The sequence below is a fragment of the Pelodiscus sinensis genome, chromosome 6, assembly GCF_049634645.1.
Source record: "Pelodiscus sinensis isolate JC-2024 chromosome 6, ASM4963464v1, whole genome shotgun sequence".
Lineage (NCBI taxonomy): Eukaryota > Metazoa > Chordata > Testudines > Trionychidae > Pelodiscus > Pelodiscus sinensis.
This window is the reverse complement of record NC_134716.1, coordinates 48802638-48820712: the sequence shown is the minus strand read 5'-3', so window position 1 is coordinate 48820712 and position 18075 is coordinate 48802638. Positions and strand designations below refer to the sequence as shown.

The window sequence follows — 18075 nt, the reverse complement described above, 5'->3', positions numbered from 1 at the left end:
GCCCCCAAGCACTTTCTCCAGGGGGATGTAATAGTACTAACAGTGACCAGAGGTGCTGTCTCAAGACCTAGCCCATGGGCATGTTGCATATGCTAGGGTCAGCTATGCCTCCCCAGATAGGTTGGCGTGGCCCCACCAATGCTCCTCCCCAAATGATCCAGTCAATACAGTGTGTATAATGGAGAGAGGTCTCCCCCCTCACCCCCAAGGGATCTGTAGTGGGACCTGGGCTGTTTAACATACTTTCCTAAATTATCTGGAAGAGAGGGTAAACTGTGAGGTGACATATTCGATGATCATACATAATTATTCCAGATACTCGAAAGCTAACTGGTAAACTGCCCCTGCTCTCTCACCCCCAACCCTGTTCTCTTCAATCAGCCCACCAGCAGAAAGTCCAAACAATAATACAGCTCTGCCTCTCACATGCAGATCTGAAGACTGTAATAGCTACATACAAATTACCCCCAAATTTAGTTGTTCGCAGTGCTTTAGCTATGTTGGGTGACTGAGGTAATTACCTGTTTTTGAAGTTGTTGCAGGAAAAGATAATACTTCACACACCTTACCCAAATTTGCAACAGTCACTAATGGTTAGATCACCCATTCACATGGACATTTTCTCCTAACGTTTACAATCATTATCTTACAGATGTTTTGCAGTCTGAAAATAGCACCCCACCTACTTGCACACTCCAGTGCAAAGACACTTACAGAACTACTTACAACGGAACTGATAAAAGCCTATGTTAATCATGAAAACATCTGCACATATAACCAGTAAATTGTTCAAGGTGAAGTGGTAGCACCTTGATTGTTCGGGAAGAGAGATGTTGTGGCATAGTTGGTGGAAGGGAGGTAGTAAAGCTGAGGAGAGGAACTAATGAGTGGATCATAGACAGGGTGTTGAATGATTTAACAGCTTGTTTCCTTGCTTTTAATGGTTTGCGTTGGTGGAAGAAGCAGTCTAACAATCCCAACTGAAAGTTAACAGGTTTTTTTGTGGGGGAATATTTCTATATTTAGGGCTTGATTCATCCCTCAGATACCTGATGCACATCCTTATTTATCTCTTCTTTAAAAAGTTGAAGAAAACTCCCAGATAAATGGCAGTGTGTAGGTGTGTGCAGTGCCTGAGGGGAGGATCAAGTCCTTATTGAGTTATGACACTTGTCTTAATAGGATTAGTACTCTGGGATTATTAATACCATTTCTTCTCAACATCTGCTGTCTGTTGGGTTTCTGAGATCTATTAATTTCAAAATCTCATCAAATATTTGGAGTCCTTCCTTTTGCCTGCAAGTACATATTTCTGGTTTATTGATGAAAATGTCTGGAGAAAGCAGAAGTCTTAGTGATCTAAAGTAAGGTTTTGTCTAACTCGAAATCTTGACACTCCAGATTCTGGTCCTGACAAGGTTGACTTAGTGTTTCATCCTTCTATGACTAAGAGAGCACCATACAGTTTACTCTGTAAGGGTCTCTTGCCTCATACCATAGAATCTGAATTCCTGTGCACTATGCATGGACATTAAATATAAAACAGTACTTTCAAGTTTGCCCCATTGTGTCTAGCCCATATTTCCTTTCCATTGTTGTTTTGTGCATTTTTGTCTGCTTAACTTCCATACTCCACTTAATACTGCATGTAGTTAGCCTTTGAGATCCTTCAAGACATAAGAGGCCATGTTAACGTCAAAACTATTTTATTTGCTTGTTTAGTTTATCATGCACTAGTGCTTATCCAGTACTTTTTGTTTGTTTCCAGCTGCATTCACCATGATTGGTACTTCTACCCATTTATCTGACCAGTGCTCGCAGTTTGCCATCCCATCATTCTGCCACTTTGTGTTTCCATTGTGTGATGAGCGCTCCCGGACTCCTAAGCCAAGGGAGCTGTGTCGGGATGAATGTGAAGTTCTGGAAAACGACCTTTGTAGGCAGGAATATAACATTGCTAGGTCCAATCCCCTCATCCTGATGCAGCTACAACTGCCCAAGTGTGAGGACCTGCCACTGCCAGACACTCTTGAGGCTGCCAACTGTATAAGAATTGGAATCCCAGTAGAACGGCTCAACAGATGTAAGGTTCAATGTTTCATGCTTTGAGCTTTTTTATTTCTCTTGTCACCGACAAGCATTTGAAACAAGGTGGTCTTCAGTGATGCTTGCTGCATAAACTTACTGCTGTACTGAATGTTTTCATAAGGAGATCTGCTTGCCCCTTTGTAAGTCATGATATTGTTCATAACTGGCACTGTTGCAAAATAAAGAGCTAAATGGGAAGCTTAGAGGAATTGAGTGGTCCTGAAAGCTGCTGAATCAATGGCCCTGGAATACAAAGGCCAGTCTCCACACAAGAAGTATACTGGGAGCAAGTGAAAGCTGTGTACCACAGCTCTCTTGTGTGGGATCCCTGTGTAGTTCACTCACCTGTCCCGTTTGGTCCTGTTTTGTGTGCATTTCAGTAATCTTTAAGTAGGGCCACAAAAGCTTCGCTTGAAATGGCCAGTTAAGAAATGATACATTTTAGATAACTAGCTTTCATTCTTTTTTATATGCACTGTTATTCCTGCAAATCAAGCTGGAAGAGTAATTGTCAGTGATATACTAGAGGCATGCATTTATGCATTGTATATTTGCATTGAATGGTTAGATTCATTGTTGTTATTATACACTGCTATTTTGCTCTGCCTACTCCATTCTCCTGTAACTGATTACCATATCCACATGCTGTTTTACCTCTCATTTACATTAGACTAACATGACTATATGTGGATATTTGGTCAACCGAGCTTACACTGAATTCCCATCCTTGGCTAGCAATTGGCAGAGTTGAGCAGCAGATACAGTGGAGTAGAGCTGCTCAGGTTCTATTAGGATGAAATGTAATCATTTGAATTGCAGTACAAAGGTTCTTACGAGCTGATTAGTTCCAGATAGATGAGAAGCAGATCAGTGGTTCTCAATTCACCCTTTAGGGGATGAAGTTCTACGTGTGAGAGCGTCATCAATAAAGTGTTCTCTACATTTATTTGAATTTTATGTGACATCCCTTGTTTCAGATCACCAGTGTTACAATGGCTCTGGAGCAGATTATAGAGGGACCATTAGTGTCACCAAATCAGGCCACAATTGTCAGCACTGGGATTCACAGCATCCTCATAACCATGATCTGACAAGTGCACAGTTTCCAGAGCTAGGAGGTGGACATGCATACTGCCGAAATCCTGGAAATCAGATGGATGGTCCCTGGTGTTTTACACAGAATAAAAACGTACGCATGGAACTGTGTGAAGTACCCTCTTGTAGTATGTATTCTCTTTTTCCCCCCTTATTACAACCCTAAAGCCTTTACATTATTAAATATTGCTTATTGTTAAAATATCACTTATTGAGAAGATTTACAATTCTAAGGTTTTCATTGGACCTAGTGAAGATCTGTTGTTTCTTGTTCCACATTTGTTTTTAGGCCAAAGTTTGTTATCTGGATCTCTGGACTGCTTATTTATTACATTCCAAAGCAAAAGCAGAGAAAATAGTTAACAATACTACATGCATTTAATATATCAAATTTCTGCATACAGTTTGTTTTCTGACTTAATATAATGAGTGTTGCTGTGAATATACTTTGAGCAGTAATTTGGTTTTATGTAACACTGTTCAGCATTATGTTACCCCATCTATCTACGGCACCTTAGTTTGGAGAGCATGGATTCTCACATCTAGAGATGTGGATGGCAGTCTAGGTATGAAGCCAAGAAACCAACTAAAGTCTGCTACACCCAACTTTGGCATTGAAAAAAGGAGATGATAATTCTCATATCCTGTAGAGGGAGATAGAGTATTAAACTTGGTTATAGGAAACACAATCAAAAGCATAGAACTCAAAGGCACCGTACAGGTCATGATTTTAAAATAAATCTCTTAGACTAAATAAAAGTAGTGAAAACATGGGCAAGTATTGCATCAATATTAGCAAAAAGCCATCCTAGTTAACCCGGTGGATTTCTGTCCTATAGTGACAAATTATTGTAGTCCCGTTAGCTTCACAGCATTAAATAAGAACCTAAGAACGGTTGGTCTGACCCAGTATTGGCCATACTGGGTCTGACCAATGGTCCATCCATCCCAGAACCCTGTCTGCTGACAGTGGCCAATGCCAGCTGTCCCAGAGGGAGTGAACTGAACAGGTAATGATCGAGCGATCTCTCTCCTGCCATCCATCTCCCTCCTCTGACAAACAGAAGCTAGGGAAACCATTCCTTACCCATACTGGCTAATAGCCATTAATGGACTTAACCTCCATGAATTTATCTAGTTCTCTCCTCAGGCAAGGAGTTCCACAGATTGATTATGCGCTGTGTGAAGAACTACTTCCTTTTATTTGTTTTAAACCTGCTGCCCATTAGTTTCATTTGGTGGTCCCTAGTTCTTATATTATGAGAACAAGTAAATAACTTTTCCTTATTCACTTTCTCCGCACCACTCATGATTTTATATACCATTGGCATAGAATTCATTCTAGAGCCATTATTATTAGTTTGAATGCCAAAGGTAAACTCAGTACTGTGCAGAACAAGAAGAATGGCACAGTTCTTGGTGTGTTTGAAATATAAGCCTCACAAATGTTGTTTCATTACAGACAGGACGTACTTAAAATTAAAACTGTGAAAAGAACATTTTCTGGTTTACACCACCTTATTATTTTTTCTTGATTTGACTTAAATAGAAAAAAAATTATATTACATGACAATGTGTTATAAAGATTTTATTGGCATGAGTTTGGGAGGGAAGCACTCATGAATAACAGTCACAAATTTCATAAGGCATCCCAAATGAGTTCCAATTAAAATTTTTGTGCCACATATGCTGTCCTGTACATGCCATGCATTTTATGGAAAAAAATAAAATCTTTAGAAAGCTCTTATTAAGCATATTGACACTATTTTTCATCTTTGTCTGCGAGAAAGATGAAAGGTGTTTTTCTGTGAGAAACAAGGCCACCAAAAAGTCCAGTGGTATCTAAATAATTTGAAAGTGGGGAGCGAATTCCACATTTTATGGGCAGATAGTGTTGGCAGAGTAGATCTAATTAGTGGGCAAAGTGCTGATGAAATGCTTAAAGCTGGATGATAAGGACATTTGTCCTATGGCTCTGCAGTTGATCACATTGAGATCACTCATGTGTGCATGCCTGTATGTATAATGATGAAGACTAATCACTGTACTTCATCCAGTCAGCAAATTAATGCAGTTGCACAACAGTCTGTGTTCTATAGTTTCTGTATTGAAAAGTTCAAGAATAGTGTTTCAGATGTAAATTAACCTATAAATAAGCCAATAAGTGCTATCAAGGTAAATTAAATGGATCTAATGGTATCGTAATTTATCCTTGTACCCACTAGTTGCCATGTCTATTCAACATTTATTCTCAGAAATATTTGACAGAAAATTAAGTTCGTGGTTGATGGAATTAAAAGTCTGTATTTAGAATGTTCTAGCTTCTGTTTTAAAATTGTGATTTGCTTTTTTTCAATTTAAAGACTATACTCAATATTCATACTAGTATTTCTAATTTACTTGACTTTAAAAACCCATCACCACCTGAAAATAATGAATATTTAAATTCCAACAGGTCCACGTGACAACAGCAAAATGGGGATCCTCTACATTCTGGTTCCCAGCATAGCCATCCCTTTGGTTATTGCCTGCCTTTTCATCTTGGTCTGCATGTGTAGGAACAAACAAAAAGCATCTGCTGCTACTCCTCAACGTCGCCAGTTGATGGCATCTCCTAGCCAGGACATGGAAATGCCACTTATTAATCAGCACAAACAGGTATTTTTGGCAGACTTTTTAAAGGCCAAGATTGTCAAAATTAGGCCCTTTAAGGTATCTCAAGTTGAATACCCAAATCAACACTCAATTACAGCTTTCAGTACAGGAATATACAACAATTATATAAATGGAAAATAAATTGACACAAAACCATCATCCCTTGGTAGCATGTAATGATTAGTTTTTTTTTCTTTAATAGAGAATTGTATTGTAAAACACTAGGATCTTCTTTGTTTCTTGTTTTTTCAGACTAAACTTAAAGAGATCAATCTGTCTACGGTGAGGTTTATGGAAGAGCTAGGGGAAGAGAGGTTTGGAAAAGTCTACAAGGGGCATCTCTTTGGTTCAACACCTGGTGAACAGACACAAGCTATTGCCATCAGAACACTCAAAGACAAAGCAGAATTGTCACTCCGGGAAGAATTCAAACATGAAGCAATGATGAGATCACGTTTACAGCATCCAAATATTGTCTGCTTGCTGGGAATAGTGACCAAAGAACAGCCTGTCAGCATGATATTTAGTTACTGTTCTCACAGTGATCTCCATGAGTTTTTAGTTATGAGATCTCCCCATTCAGACGTGGGTAGCACTGATGATGACAAGACTGTAAAATCAGCTCTGGAGCCAGCAGATTTTTTTCACATTGTGACTCAAATAGCTGCAGGAATGGAATACCTCTCAAGCCATCATATCGTTCACAAGGACTTAGCCACCAGAAACATACTGGTTTTTGATAAGCTTAATGTGAAAATATCTGATTTAGGCCTTTTCAGGGAAGTTTACTCTGCTGATTACTATAAACTCATGGGAAATTCCCTTCTTCCTATCCGATGGATGTCCCCTGAGGCTATTATGTATGGCAAATTTTCTGTTGATTCCGATATTTGGTCCTATGGAGTTGTGCTGTGGGAAATTTTCAGCTATGGCCTGCAGCCTTACTGTGGTTATTCCAACCAGGATGTCATTGAAATGATAAGGAATAGACAGGTTTTGCCCTGTCCAGATGACTGCCCGACGTGGATATATACTTTGATGCTGGAATGTTGGACCGAGTTCCCCAACAGAAGACCAAGATTTAAAGATATTCACAATAGACTAAGAACATGGGGAAACATTTCTAATTACAACAGCTCAGCACAAACCTCTGGGGCAAGCAACACCACACAAACAAGTTCTCTCAGCACAAGCCCCGTTAGTAATATCAGCAATGCTAGGTACGTTGGACCAAAACAGAAAACTCAAGCTTTCCCTCAACCACAGTTCATACCAATGAAAGGGCAGATCCGACCAATGGTCCCACCTCCTCAGCTCTACATTCCTGTCAATGGTTACCAACCAATGCCAGCATATGGTGCCTACTTGCCCAATTTTTACCCTGTCCAAATCCCAATGCAAATGGCTCCACAGCAAATGCCTCCACAGATGATTCCAAAACCAGGCTCCCATCACAGCGGGAGTGGCTCTACCAGCACTGGCTATGTAACAACTGCACCCTCCAATGCATCAGTGGCAGACAGGGCTGCTCTGCTCTCCGAGGGGACAGATGATACACATAATGGAGCAGAAGATATAGCCCAAAACCCTGTCCAGGAAGAAGAGGAGGAAGAAGGTTCTGTCCCAGAAACAGAATTACTGGGGGATAATGACACTCTTCAGATGGATGAAGCAGAGATTCCATCAGAAGCCTAATGAAGTTGGACTCACTACTAAGAGTTCTACATCATTTCAGCGCAGTGGAAGACTGTAGTCCCAAAATCAGTGGTTCTGAGGTGACTTTTTAGTCTCAATAGACCAAGCTTTAAAATAAAAATAAAATGCAGCAGCAGTGATATACCAAGTTTATCGACCATTGTTGCCATCAGATTTTTTGTAAACATGAGGGTATAGAATTGCTGTTTCTAATTTTTTTTTATTGACTACAGTTCTTGAGGGAGGCTGCTTTACTATAATGTACTGTTGCTGTGCAACATATTGCGGAGTAGTATTGCACATCATGTATATCATGATCTGTGATTGTAATTTTAGTGAGTTATGCTTAAGTCGATAACAGAAAAAGGAATCAAACTACAGTAGCACACCGGATTGCTCGGAGTGTGAAGAAGTGCCCTGGATGTGATGGACAGCTTAGCATATAGTATTTATCTCTTTGATATAATGGACAAGAGATTGTATCTTTATTTTTTAAAACTGAAAAAAAACCATGTTTCTCTTATTACAATAGACAGAAAATTAGGGAACTAGGACATAATGTGAGAAAAGAGAGAATGTCTTTCTTATGTTACTCCCAGTAACTATGGCAAAAATTTCCAGTGAAATCAGATGATTTCCTTTGTGAATAAGAGTTCCTTCACTGCTGCATATTTTTAGCAGCAAGTAGCCTTAATACTTTGTTCATCAGAAGCAGACACGTGGTAGGCTGTGCACTAACTTAACAATCCAACTTACTTTGCACGTTGGTTGTCAAGTACAGGAAAGGGCTTCAAATACACATTTTTACATTTTGAGGGGGGGGGGGGTTGCAGGATTATGAACTCACTTGATTTTAGTGAGGATAGTGCTAGATTGCATGTTGAACCTTGTTAGTTTCCTGCCGCCTTAGTGATGATGGATTGTTTTTAATTTAGAAGACCAAAATAAGAAGTATTGTAAAGAATGCTAATTTTGTGCTTCTCCTTGAAAGATGAATCATGTACAGATCTTTAAATGTAATTTATGTTTTATTACATTTTATATACCTTTTTCATTTAAGTATTTTGATCTTTGAAAAAAAAGGCTTTATAATTTAATCGTTTACATTATCCACTTGGGATGCTGTTTTATTGTATTTTTTTGGTTCATTTTGTAAAATATATAAACAGGTCCATACATTTCATGACTGTTTCTGTAATACACACACACGCACTGTAGTATTGTAATAGCCAGCACACAGTATAGACATAAATTGTAATTTCAATATGGAATTTCCAATAAAGCGATTTAAAAAGTTTAAGTAAGTTATCTTTACAGCTCCTACAGAAGGTGTGGGTGTGTTTTTGGTTTGGTTTTTTTTGGGGGGGGGGGGGGTTGGTTGGTTGGGGTTTTTTAGTTACAACACTTTATGAAATGAAGTACGCTGGGGAAATGGAATTGGCTAAAGTTCCTCATGGTTACAGCTTTTGTATGAGCTACTACACTTATTTAATTTGGATCTGCTTACAAGGCATGCATCATTGTAACCTACAGCCCATATCACTGGTGTGGCAGCTTTACTGGTTTCCAGCTTTCACTTGGATTTGGAAATGCACTAATAGGAAAACAATGAAAAAACTATTGCTTTTTGTTAATATAAGGCAACCTTGGATACTATTTATAAAACATTTAAAAATTGAAGTTATTTTAAGTCTTTAAAAAAAATGGCTTTGACATCTAACAGCATATTCCACTTGTCAACTTTTGTATTGCTTACTTTTTTATTTACTGACAAAAAATTAGAGCCAAGGCTTGTCAAGTGATGTCCAAAATTCTCCAGTAAGAGAAATAAAATGTTAATTAGTCATGCACGGTGGAACTATTTCAGAACAATACAGTCTAAAGTTTACTGCATTTCATACAGTACAAAATCTTTACAGTTTTTGATTTTATAAACTCTCCTACATCCTCACTCTCATAAGTCTATCAGTGCAATTAAAAAAAAGACTTTTATTATTAATTTTTATTTGCTTTTATATGAAGCATAAATCACCTCTCAACCAATTTGATGATGGAAGAGGGGAAATGTAAGATAATTTTTTAGACAATTGTTTTGCCATTTATCCCATTTGTGCTATGCTAATTTCCAGGCCTTTGAGTATTCTAAACATTGTAAGATCAGGTAAGAACGGGAAAAATATAAATACTTCAGTTATTTGAATTGCAAAACACTGCTCTGAGTTGAAGGGTACATATAAAATCTGAGATCCCATTAAAGAATGGTGGGATGTTGCTTCAAGTTTTTCCAGATACTTTAGTTGCTTTTACTGTAGAGCAGAATGTGAAAAATATACTTGTGGGCTTTTGAAAAACCACAACAATCACAAACAACTCTGGAAATATAGTCTAGATGAAATTTATATAAAGTGGGGGTGCATGACTTGTTGAAAAATTGTACCTAAGGTCAGTCCTAGGTATAGTAATTTTCAATATTTTCATTATTGATTTGGGGGTAATGGAGAGAAATGTATGCAGAGCTGGCAGACTGGGCAGGGCTGATTCATCACCTGTGAAGCTGTGCTGCTGCACAGCTTAGAGGGAACACATCCTGACCCACAGTTTCAGAGAGTCACATGTACCATGAGACCATTTGTACTGAGCTTCCTGGATCCATCAGCATTGGGTACATAGGTCTAATTCTCTGAGAAAAAACATAGCTTTGTTTTAGCAGTTGCTCCCATCTTCAGTAGTGATTTGATTTTGAGCTCTGCTTCTCAGTGCAGATAGGAAAGATGTGAGAGGGATTCTTCCGAAGAAGCCCTTTTCTGCAGTATTGAATGTGAGCTAAGGTTTGTTGTGAGAAGACTTTGCATATGGATGTCTTAGTTTCAGAAGATGCAGGTTCATACTTTCAGAAGACGCAAGAGTTATATAGTTCATTAGTAATGCCCTGAGACAGTTCAATAGTACTAACATTATACCTTGAAGTAAAGTTAATTTAAATCAAGTTCTACCTTTTTCCAAGTTTACATAGGCAGAACTTTTTATTTTCTGGCCACATAGGAAAAGTTGTTTGTGGCTCTGTGTATATATGTGTTCCCTATGAACAACAACAAAAACTCTCTTGGTTCTTCCTATTGGTACTTGAGTTTTAGACTTTCTCTCATTTTTTAATTTTCATTTTGACATTTAGTTCTGAGGAGGAAAAAATCAGACATCAGGTTTTCAGATCCCACCTGGTACTAGGAGACTTATGCCAAGGACAACTACTAGAAAGCCATCTGTGCTCTCTCTAGCACAGTTCCTGCTCCTATAGGTATCTGTCACAGAAAACCCTTCCCAGTATGACGTCACCCTTTTCAGGTTACTTTTAAATAGGCTTTTCAAATGGTCCGGTACTGAAAGTTGAGAGAGCTCCCATTCTCCTCACTGTTGCTTGGAAAAGTGTTCTACCAGGAATTAGGATGCTTGGCCCAGTCATGACTGGAGCCCAGTACCATTCCAGCTACCTCAGTGAGCAGTTCCAATAATTTGTTGTTGAAGGCCTCCTTATTTCTCCATCAGTCCTACAGACTTCCCTGGATAGGACAAGCAAAATGCAGGACAATGTAGCACTTTAAAGACTAACAAGATGGTTTATTAGATGATGAGCTTTCGTGGGCCAGACCCACTTCCTCAGATCAAATAGTGGAAGAAAGTAGTCACAACCATATATACCAAAGGATACAATTTAAAAAAATGAACAAATATGAAAAGGACAAATCACATTGCAGAACAGAAGGGGAATGCGGGGGAGTGGAAAGGGGGAGGAAGGAAGGTAAGTGTCTGTGAATTGCTGATATTAAAGGTAGGGAGAGTGGGATGTTTGTGAGTTAATGGTATTACAGGTGATAATTGGGGAAACTGTCTTGGTAATGGGTGAGAAAGTTCAAAGACTTGTTAAGTCCTTGTTGGTAAGTGTCGAATTTTAACATGAATGACAGTTCAGAGGATTCCCTTTCAAGTGCAGATGTAAAAGGTCTTTGTAGCAGAATGCAGGTGGCTAAGTCATTTAGAGAGTGTCCTTTCTGGTTAAAGTGGCAAGAAACTGTTTTCTCTTTGTGATCTTGTCTGATATCTGTTTTGTGGGCATTAATCCTTTGGCGAAGTGTCTGAGATGTTTGTCCAATGTACATAGCAGACGGACACTTTCGGCACATGATAGCGTAGATTATATTTCTGGATGCGCAGGAATATGTGTTCTTGATCTTATAACTCACTTGGTTAGGTCCAATAATGGTATCAGCAGAATGAATATGTGGACAAAGCTGGCAACGGGGTTTGTTGCAAGGGAAGGTACCAGGGTTGGTATTAGTGTGGTATGTCCTGTGGTGGTTGGTAAGAATCATCTTGAGGTTAGGTGGTTGTCTATAGGAGACTATGGGTCTGTCTCCCAGAGCCTCTTTGAGTATGGCATCCTGTTCCAATATAGGCTGTAGTTTATTGATAATGTGTTGGACAGGTTTAAGTTGGGGGTTGTAGGTGATGACAAGTGGTGTTCTATTGTTGGTTTTCTTGGGTCTATCTTGAAGTAGATGGTTTCTAGGTATTCGTCTGGCTCTTTCAATTTGCTTTTTTGTTTCTCTGGGTGGGTAGTTGAGATTTATAAATGCTTGGTAGAGATCCTGAAGCACCCAGAGAAACAAAAAAGCAAATTGAAAGAGCCAGACGAATACCTAGAAACCATCTACTTCAAGACAGACCCAAGAAAACCAACAATAGAACACCACTTGTCATCACCTACAACCCCCAACTTAAACCTGTCCAACACATTATCAATAAACTACAGCCTATATTGGAACAGGATACCATACTCAAAGAGGCTCTGGGAGACAGACCCATAGTCTCCTATAGACAACCACCTAACCTCAAGATGATTCTTACCAACCACCACAGGACATACCACACTAATACCAACCCTGGTACCTTCCCTTGCAACAAACCCCGTTGCCAGCTTTGTCCACATATTCATTCTGCTGATACCATTATTGGACCTAACCAAGTGAGTTATAAGATCAAGAACACATATTCCTGCGCATCCAGAAATATAATCTACGCTATCATGTGCCGAAAGTGTCCGTCTGCTATGTACATTGGACAAACATCTCAGACACTTCGCCAAAGGATTAATGCCCACAAAACAGATATCAGACAAGATCACAAAGAGAAAACAGTTTCTTGCCACTTTAACCAGAAAGGACACTCTCTAAATGACTTAGCCACCTGCATTCTGCTACAAAGACCTTTTACATCTGCACTTGAAAGGGAATCCTCTGAACTGTCATTCATGTTAAAATTCGACACTTACCAACAAGGACTTAACAAGTCTTTGAACTTTCTCACCCATTACCAAGACAGTTTCCCCAATTATCACCTGTAATACCATTAACTCACAAACATCCCACTCTCCCTACCTTTAATATCAGCAATTCACAGACACTTACCTTCCTTCCTCCCCCTTCCCACCCCCCCGCATTCCCCTTCTGTTCTGCAATGTGATTTGTCCTTTTCATATTTGTTCATTTTTTTAAATTGTATCCTTTGGTATATATGGTTGTGACTACTTTCTTCCACTATTTGATCTGAGGAAGTGGGTCTGGCCCACGAAAGCTCATCATCTAATAAACCATCTTGTTAGTCTTTAAAGTGCTACATTGTCCTGCATTTTGCTTCAACTACCCCAGACTAACACGGCTACATTTCTATCACTGGATAGGACAGATTCTGCAGCCGAGGCCAGGGTGATGACAGTAATGATGCGCTGCTCCTCCTCGTCACAGTCTTCTGGGATTCCTGTGGAGGTGGAACACGTGATTTGAGCATCTCCCCTTAGAAGGATGCCCTTTGTTTTCATCCAAAATGGATAAGGCTTTGCATGCCCTAAATAACTCTAGCTGTTCTAAAGTCCTTGGGCTTCTATGCTCCTGCCACGAAGAGGACCAAATACCACCCTCTGTATCAGACTAGATGACAGCCTACCCCTGTCATAAGGATGAGCAATCTGAGAAAAGGCAATGGCTCCACAAGAGAAGGACCATGCTTTCTACTTCCTTTTTTCTACTCCTTTAAGGCATCTCCAACCATCAATTTTAACTCTTATGTTGAGGACAGCTATACTACCTAATCTGGATTTTACTGGACCCTGCCTACCTTTCCTGTCTCATTTCTTAAATTCATGGCAGTCCTTCACCTCAGACAAATGGGAGCTAAGCAGGGTTGGATATACTCTTGCTCTTCCTTTTCCCCGTCCCCACTTCAACTCCTCTCCACAACCCACTTTCTGGATCCCCTATGATTAGTCTGTGCTAAGATAAAAAGTTTATACTATGTGCTCTTTGGGACACACAGAAGAGATGTTCTCTCGCTAGGAAAGGGCATTTTATTCCCCAGGTTTTTGAATACCCAAGGCCTGAAGAGATTTTCAACCCCTCCAGATCTTCAGAACCTCAACAGATACTTTAAGAACATAAAAGTTCCATATGATGTTTCTGACTATGATGAGCCCTTCTTTAGATTCAGGAGACTGGTTCAGTGCCCCTGTCTTACACAGAATGTGGACTCCCATGTGGCAATTCATTCTGCCCGCAGGAAATTCGTGAAGTTTGTTGTAGGAGAAGATCTTTGCCAATCCCCTGATATTTGGGTTTGTACCAAGTGTATGAGAGTAATGGCCACACACCTCTGCAAAAAAGATGACCAAGTGTGGCCTTACCTGGATGACTGGTTAATCTGGGATCCTTCCAGACACCAGGTACAGACCACAGCACATCAAATAATGCTCCTGTTCAACATCCTGAGCCTGAAAATAAGTGAAGAGAAGTAGATATTGCCTCAAAAGAACAGAATTCGTTGATGCAGTTTTGGATTCAATATCAATATTCCTGCTTCTTCCCATGTTTCCATCTCAGTAGGATCTCTTTGCATGCCCTTCAAGGACCATCCTCAGACCACTGTCAGGAATTGCCTTAAGTTTTAAGTCAAATGGCTGCTTGAACACATTTGACCTCTTATATCAAATAGGGCTCTGCAAGAATGGCTCAAGGCAGTCTGTTGTCCTCTGTTTCGCTAGCTAGACAAGCTGGTATGCATCCCAGACAGGACAGTGTACTTGCCGGACTGACAGAAAAGCAAAGACATGGGTAGGGAGTTCCATTCTCTCCCCACATCTCCACCCATGATTCTGGTAAGGGATATCTTAGTCATGGAGTAGGAGAATACAGCCATCAGACTCAGGGTTTGTGGACTGTCAGTGAGGCCACGTGTCACATAAACATACTCAAATTGCATATAATATCTCAGCCATTCAGGACTGTCCAGCTACTCATTGTCAACTCCACAGTGATGTCTTAATTATGTGATCAAACCAGGGGGCACCAGGTCTGGTTGTAGTCATGAGTGTCAGGTGAGACATATTGTAAGTTTGAAACCAAAGAGTTTCTGCTAGCAGTAGTAAGCAAACTTCTGATTCCTTTAATGATGTAGGTGTAATGTGGAAACTGTTACACCACTTCACGATAAGCTCTGCGGTGATTCTGGCACAAGGAGGCAGAATTCCTTTTAGATCACACTTCATGAAGTCATAGGGTACTGTCCTGAAGTGGGCTGGTTCTGAGTGGGAGGAGGCAGACTATGGCCCCAACCAACTTGGGCAGAGGGATATCAATTTCTGTGCAACTCATAGGGTAGACACTTCAATTCTAAAGGCCCTTTCATATGAGACACAAGAAGATTCATAGATTCCACGGTCATAAGTAACCATTGTGATCAGCTCATCTGACCTCTGTTACAGGTTAGAGAAATTCCCCCAAAACAATTCCTAGAACAGATCTTTTAGAAAAACAGCCAGTCTTAGGTGGTGATGAATTATTATTTGTATGTAATTTATTTTCTATTACAATAGTACCAAGGTGCTTTAATCAGAATTGAGATTCTCATTGAGCTAGATGCTGCATAAAGGTATGGACTCTGCCCTAAAGAGTTTACAATCTAGTAACTCCTTGTATAAGTCCTTTCTTGTGCATATTTGTCAAATGCTAGGCCTAAGTAATTGCGGCTCTAACTCATCTGATATGTGCTGCAATTGACATAGAGTATTTTATATTCTGAACATTTTCATTTTGTGTGTGAGTAAATCTTTGTAGGTGATTTTATGTATGTTAGCACCTTCTGCAAGCTCACCCCATGTTGTTTCTTCAGTACACAAACCGCTTAACTTTAACTTTTTGACCTAACACAAAATACAAGTATGAGGTAGAACAGGATATATGCAAAACATTTAACTAGAGAAGAAGAACTAAGTTGTTTTCTTTAAATGGAACACATTGAAAACATAACTTTAAATCTTAGCAGAGCAGTGGCACATTGCACAAGCAGAGGGAAGTAATATAACTGAGGTTATGGCAGGAACTGGAACTTGTATGGGGTTCACAGGTTATAAATCTCCAGGAGAGTCAGAATTTAAAATAATACAATATTAAAGGAACTCATTGTATATAGTTACTTCTCATTTCCATTGATCTGAAAGAGGAACTTTGCTTTATCTCAAATACAGCGGACCTGATGGTTTAACTGTCCTTTTTAAGACGTGAGGTTAAAATGGGAAATAATGCATCTGTTCACTGGAGCTTTTACAAACTCTAAATACAGAATAATTAGGAAAAACTTAAGAATTGAATTTACCACCTCCTTTTAATTAAATCAAATGTTTATCTTTATGCACCAAATAAGCATTAATTACCAGAGGGTTGGATGGTATAAATGTTCTTTGGATGCTGCATGCTATGTTTTTGTAACTGAAAGATACATTTGCTCAGTTAGATGCTCTGCCTCGGTCTAATTTCAAATTAAATTTGAAAACAGCTGCTTCTAAAATAGTCCACAAAAGTAGTTTTGAAATACTTTATGAGACTGGGACTGTTGACTGTCCTGAATCAAAATTAATTTTTAAGCAAAAACAGTTGCAAAAGCCATTTATTGGGAGTTTGTTGGAATGAAACTGGATTAGTAAAATTATAGGATTCTTTTAACCCTGTTACTTACCATTTTATGTGAGCTTAACATGCACCATCATTAACAAATTAAATGAATTCCTTTCAGAATCACAAACCGTTTTTTGTTAATTTATGGAGTGTTTCTAAGGAACTTGATTGTAGGCTAAAGCAGCAGCAAACCAAGCTGAGTCTTCAGGGCCTTAAAAATGATAAGCCTTTCAACATCATACAAACATTCAATTTAATTTAATATGATTTACGTTAAATAGGGTCCGGTTATTCCCGAACATATTTTGAGTTTTTTTAGTTATGGTAAAGGTAAATATCTTACCGAACTTCATAATCCTATGAAAAACATAATTATGAATCTGATGGTCTCCATTTACCACACCATTACTATCATATCCAAGTGTATGTATTTTATGTATGTATTTCAGATGCTACCTGTAAAGGCAGAGGAAAGGCTTGTAAAAAGATTGAGCTATAGGACTCTCACACTGTGTCTGTTCCCTCAGTGTGTCTCATTTCCCCAGCAAGCATATGCCTCTCCTCAGTGTTTCTCTGCTCATCTTGCTTCAATCCCACTCCAGCTGAATGATTATTTCTGTATAAAGTAATGGCGGAATAATTTAGACTACTCACAATTAACTGTGTAATACTTGAGACTATACATTCATTTCTTCTTGTGGAGCAGGTAATTAGTATTCTACCTTTCTCCCTCTATTTCCCCATTCTAGAATATATTCCTGGCCCTTCCTCCCTGACACATGTCTCAGAGGAGAGCAACAGTATTCATTAAGGATGTTTTGTACAACTTGGAGTAGAGCTCACTAGATTCAACATACAAGACTGTTTTTACTTCAAATATATATTACAGGTATAAAAGGTCTCAGAATTCTGACAAAGATGCACTAATAATAACAAAAGCCCAAAAGAAATACAGGTTAAATCTCTCTAGTCCGGCACCCTTGAGACCTGACAGGTGCCAAACCAGAGAATTTGTCAAACCATGGGAGGTCAATATTGTAGCAAGTCGGCCTTTTTTTACTTTTATCTTCCCAAGGTAAATAAACAGAACAATGCTTGCAGTGCTGCTTAAAGTATAGCTATACACGGATTCACCAAGGGTAAGTCATGCCTGACCAATCTGATTAGCTTCTATGATGAGGTAACTGGCTCTGTGGATATGGGAAAGTTGATGGATGTGATATACGTTAACTTTAGCAAAGCTTTTGATACGGTCTCCCACAATATTCTTGCCAGCAAGTTGAAGTATGGATTGGATAAATGGACTGTAAGATGGATAGAAAGCTGGCTAGATTGTCGGGCCCAATTGGCAGTGATCAACGGCTCAATGTCAGGTTGGCTGTTGGTTTCTAGTGCACTGCCCCAAGGATTGATTCTAGGGCCAGTTTTGTTCAATGTCTTTATTAATGACCTGGGTGAGGGGATGGATTGTACCCTCAGCAAGTTTGTGGATGACACTAAGCTAGGGGGAGAGGCTGATTTGTTGGAGGGCAGGGATAGAGTCCAG

The 18075-nt window shown here is 39.3% G+C and overlaps 1 protein-coding gene across 3 annotated transcripts in view; it reads left to right on the top strand.

The window, feature by feature from the left end:
* The window catches only part of ROR2 (receptor tyrosine kinase like orphan receptor 2), a 216115-nt gene extending 207282 nt beyond the window's left edge, over window positions 1-8833 (top strand). For all 3 annotated transcript variants that reach the window (XM_075931901.1, XM_075931902.1, XM_006131878.3), the window contains 4 exons: window positions 1769-2083; window positions 3066-3311; window positions 5639-5841; window positions 6091-8833. In XM_075931901.1, the coding sequence (XP_075788016.1) occupies window positions 1769-2083; window positions 3066-3311; window positions 5639-5841; window positions 6091-7533 (2207 nt within the window). In that variant the 3' untranslated portion in view covers window positions 7534-8833. The remainder of the gene's footprint in view (window positions 1-1768; window positions 2084-3065; window positions 3312-5638; window positions 5842-6090) is intronic.
* The last annotated feature ends 9242 nt before the right edge of the window (window positions 8834-18075 follow it).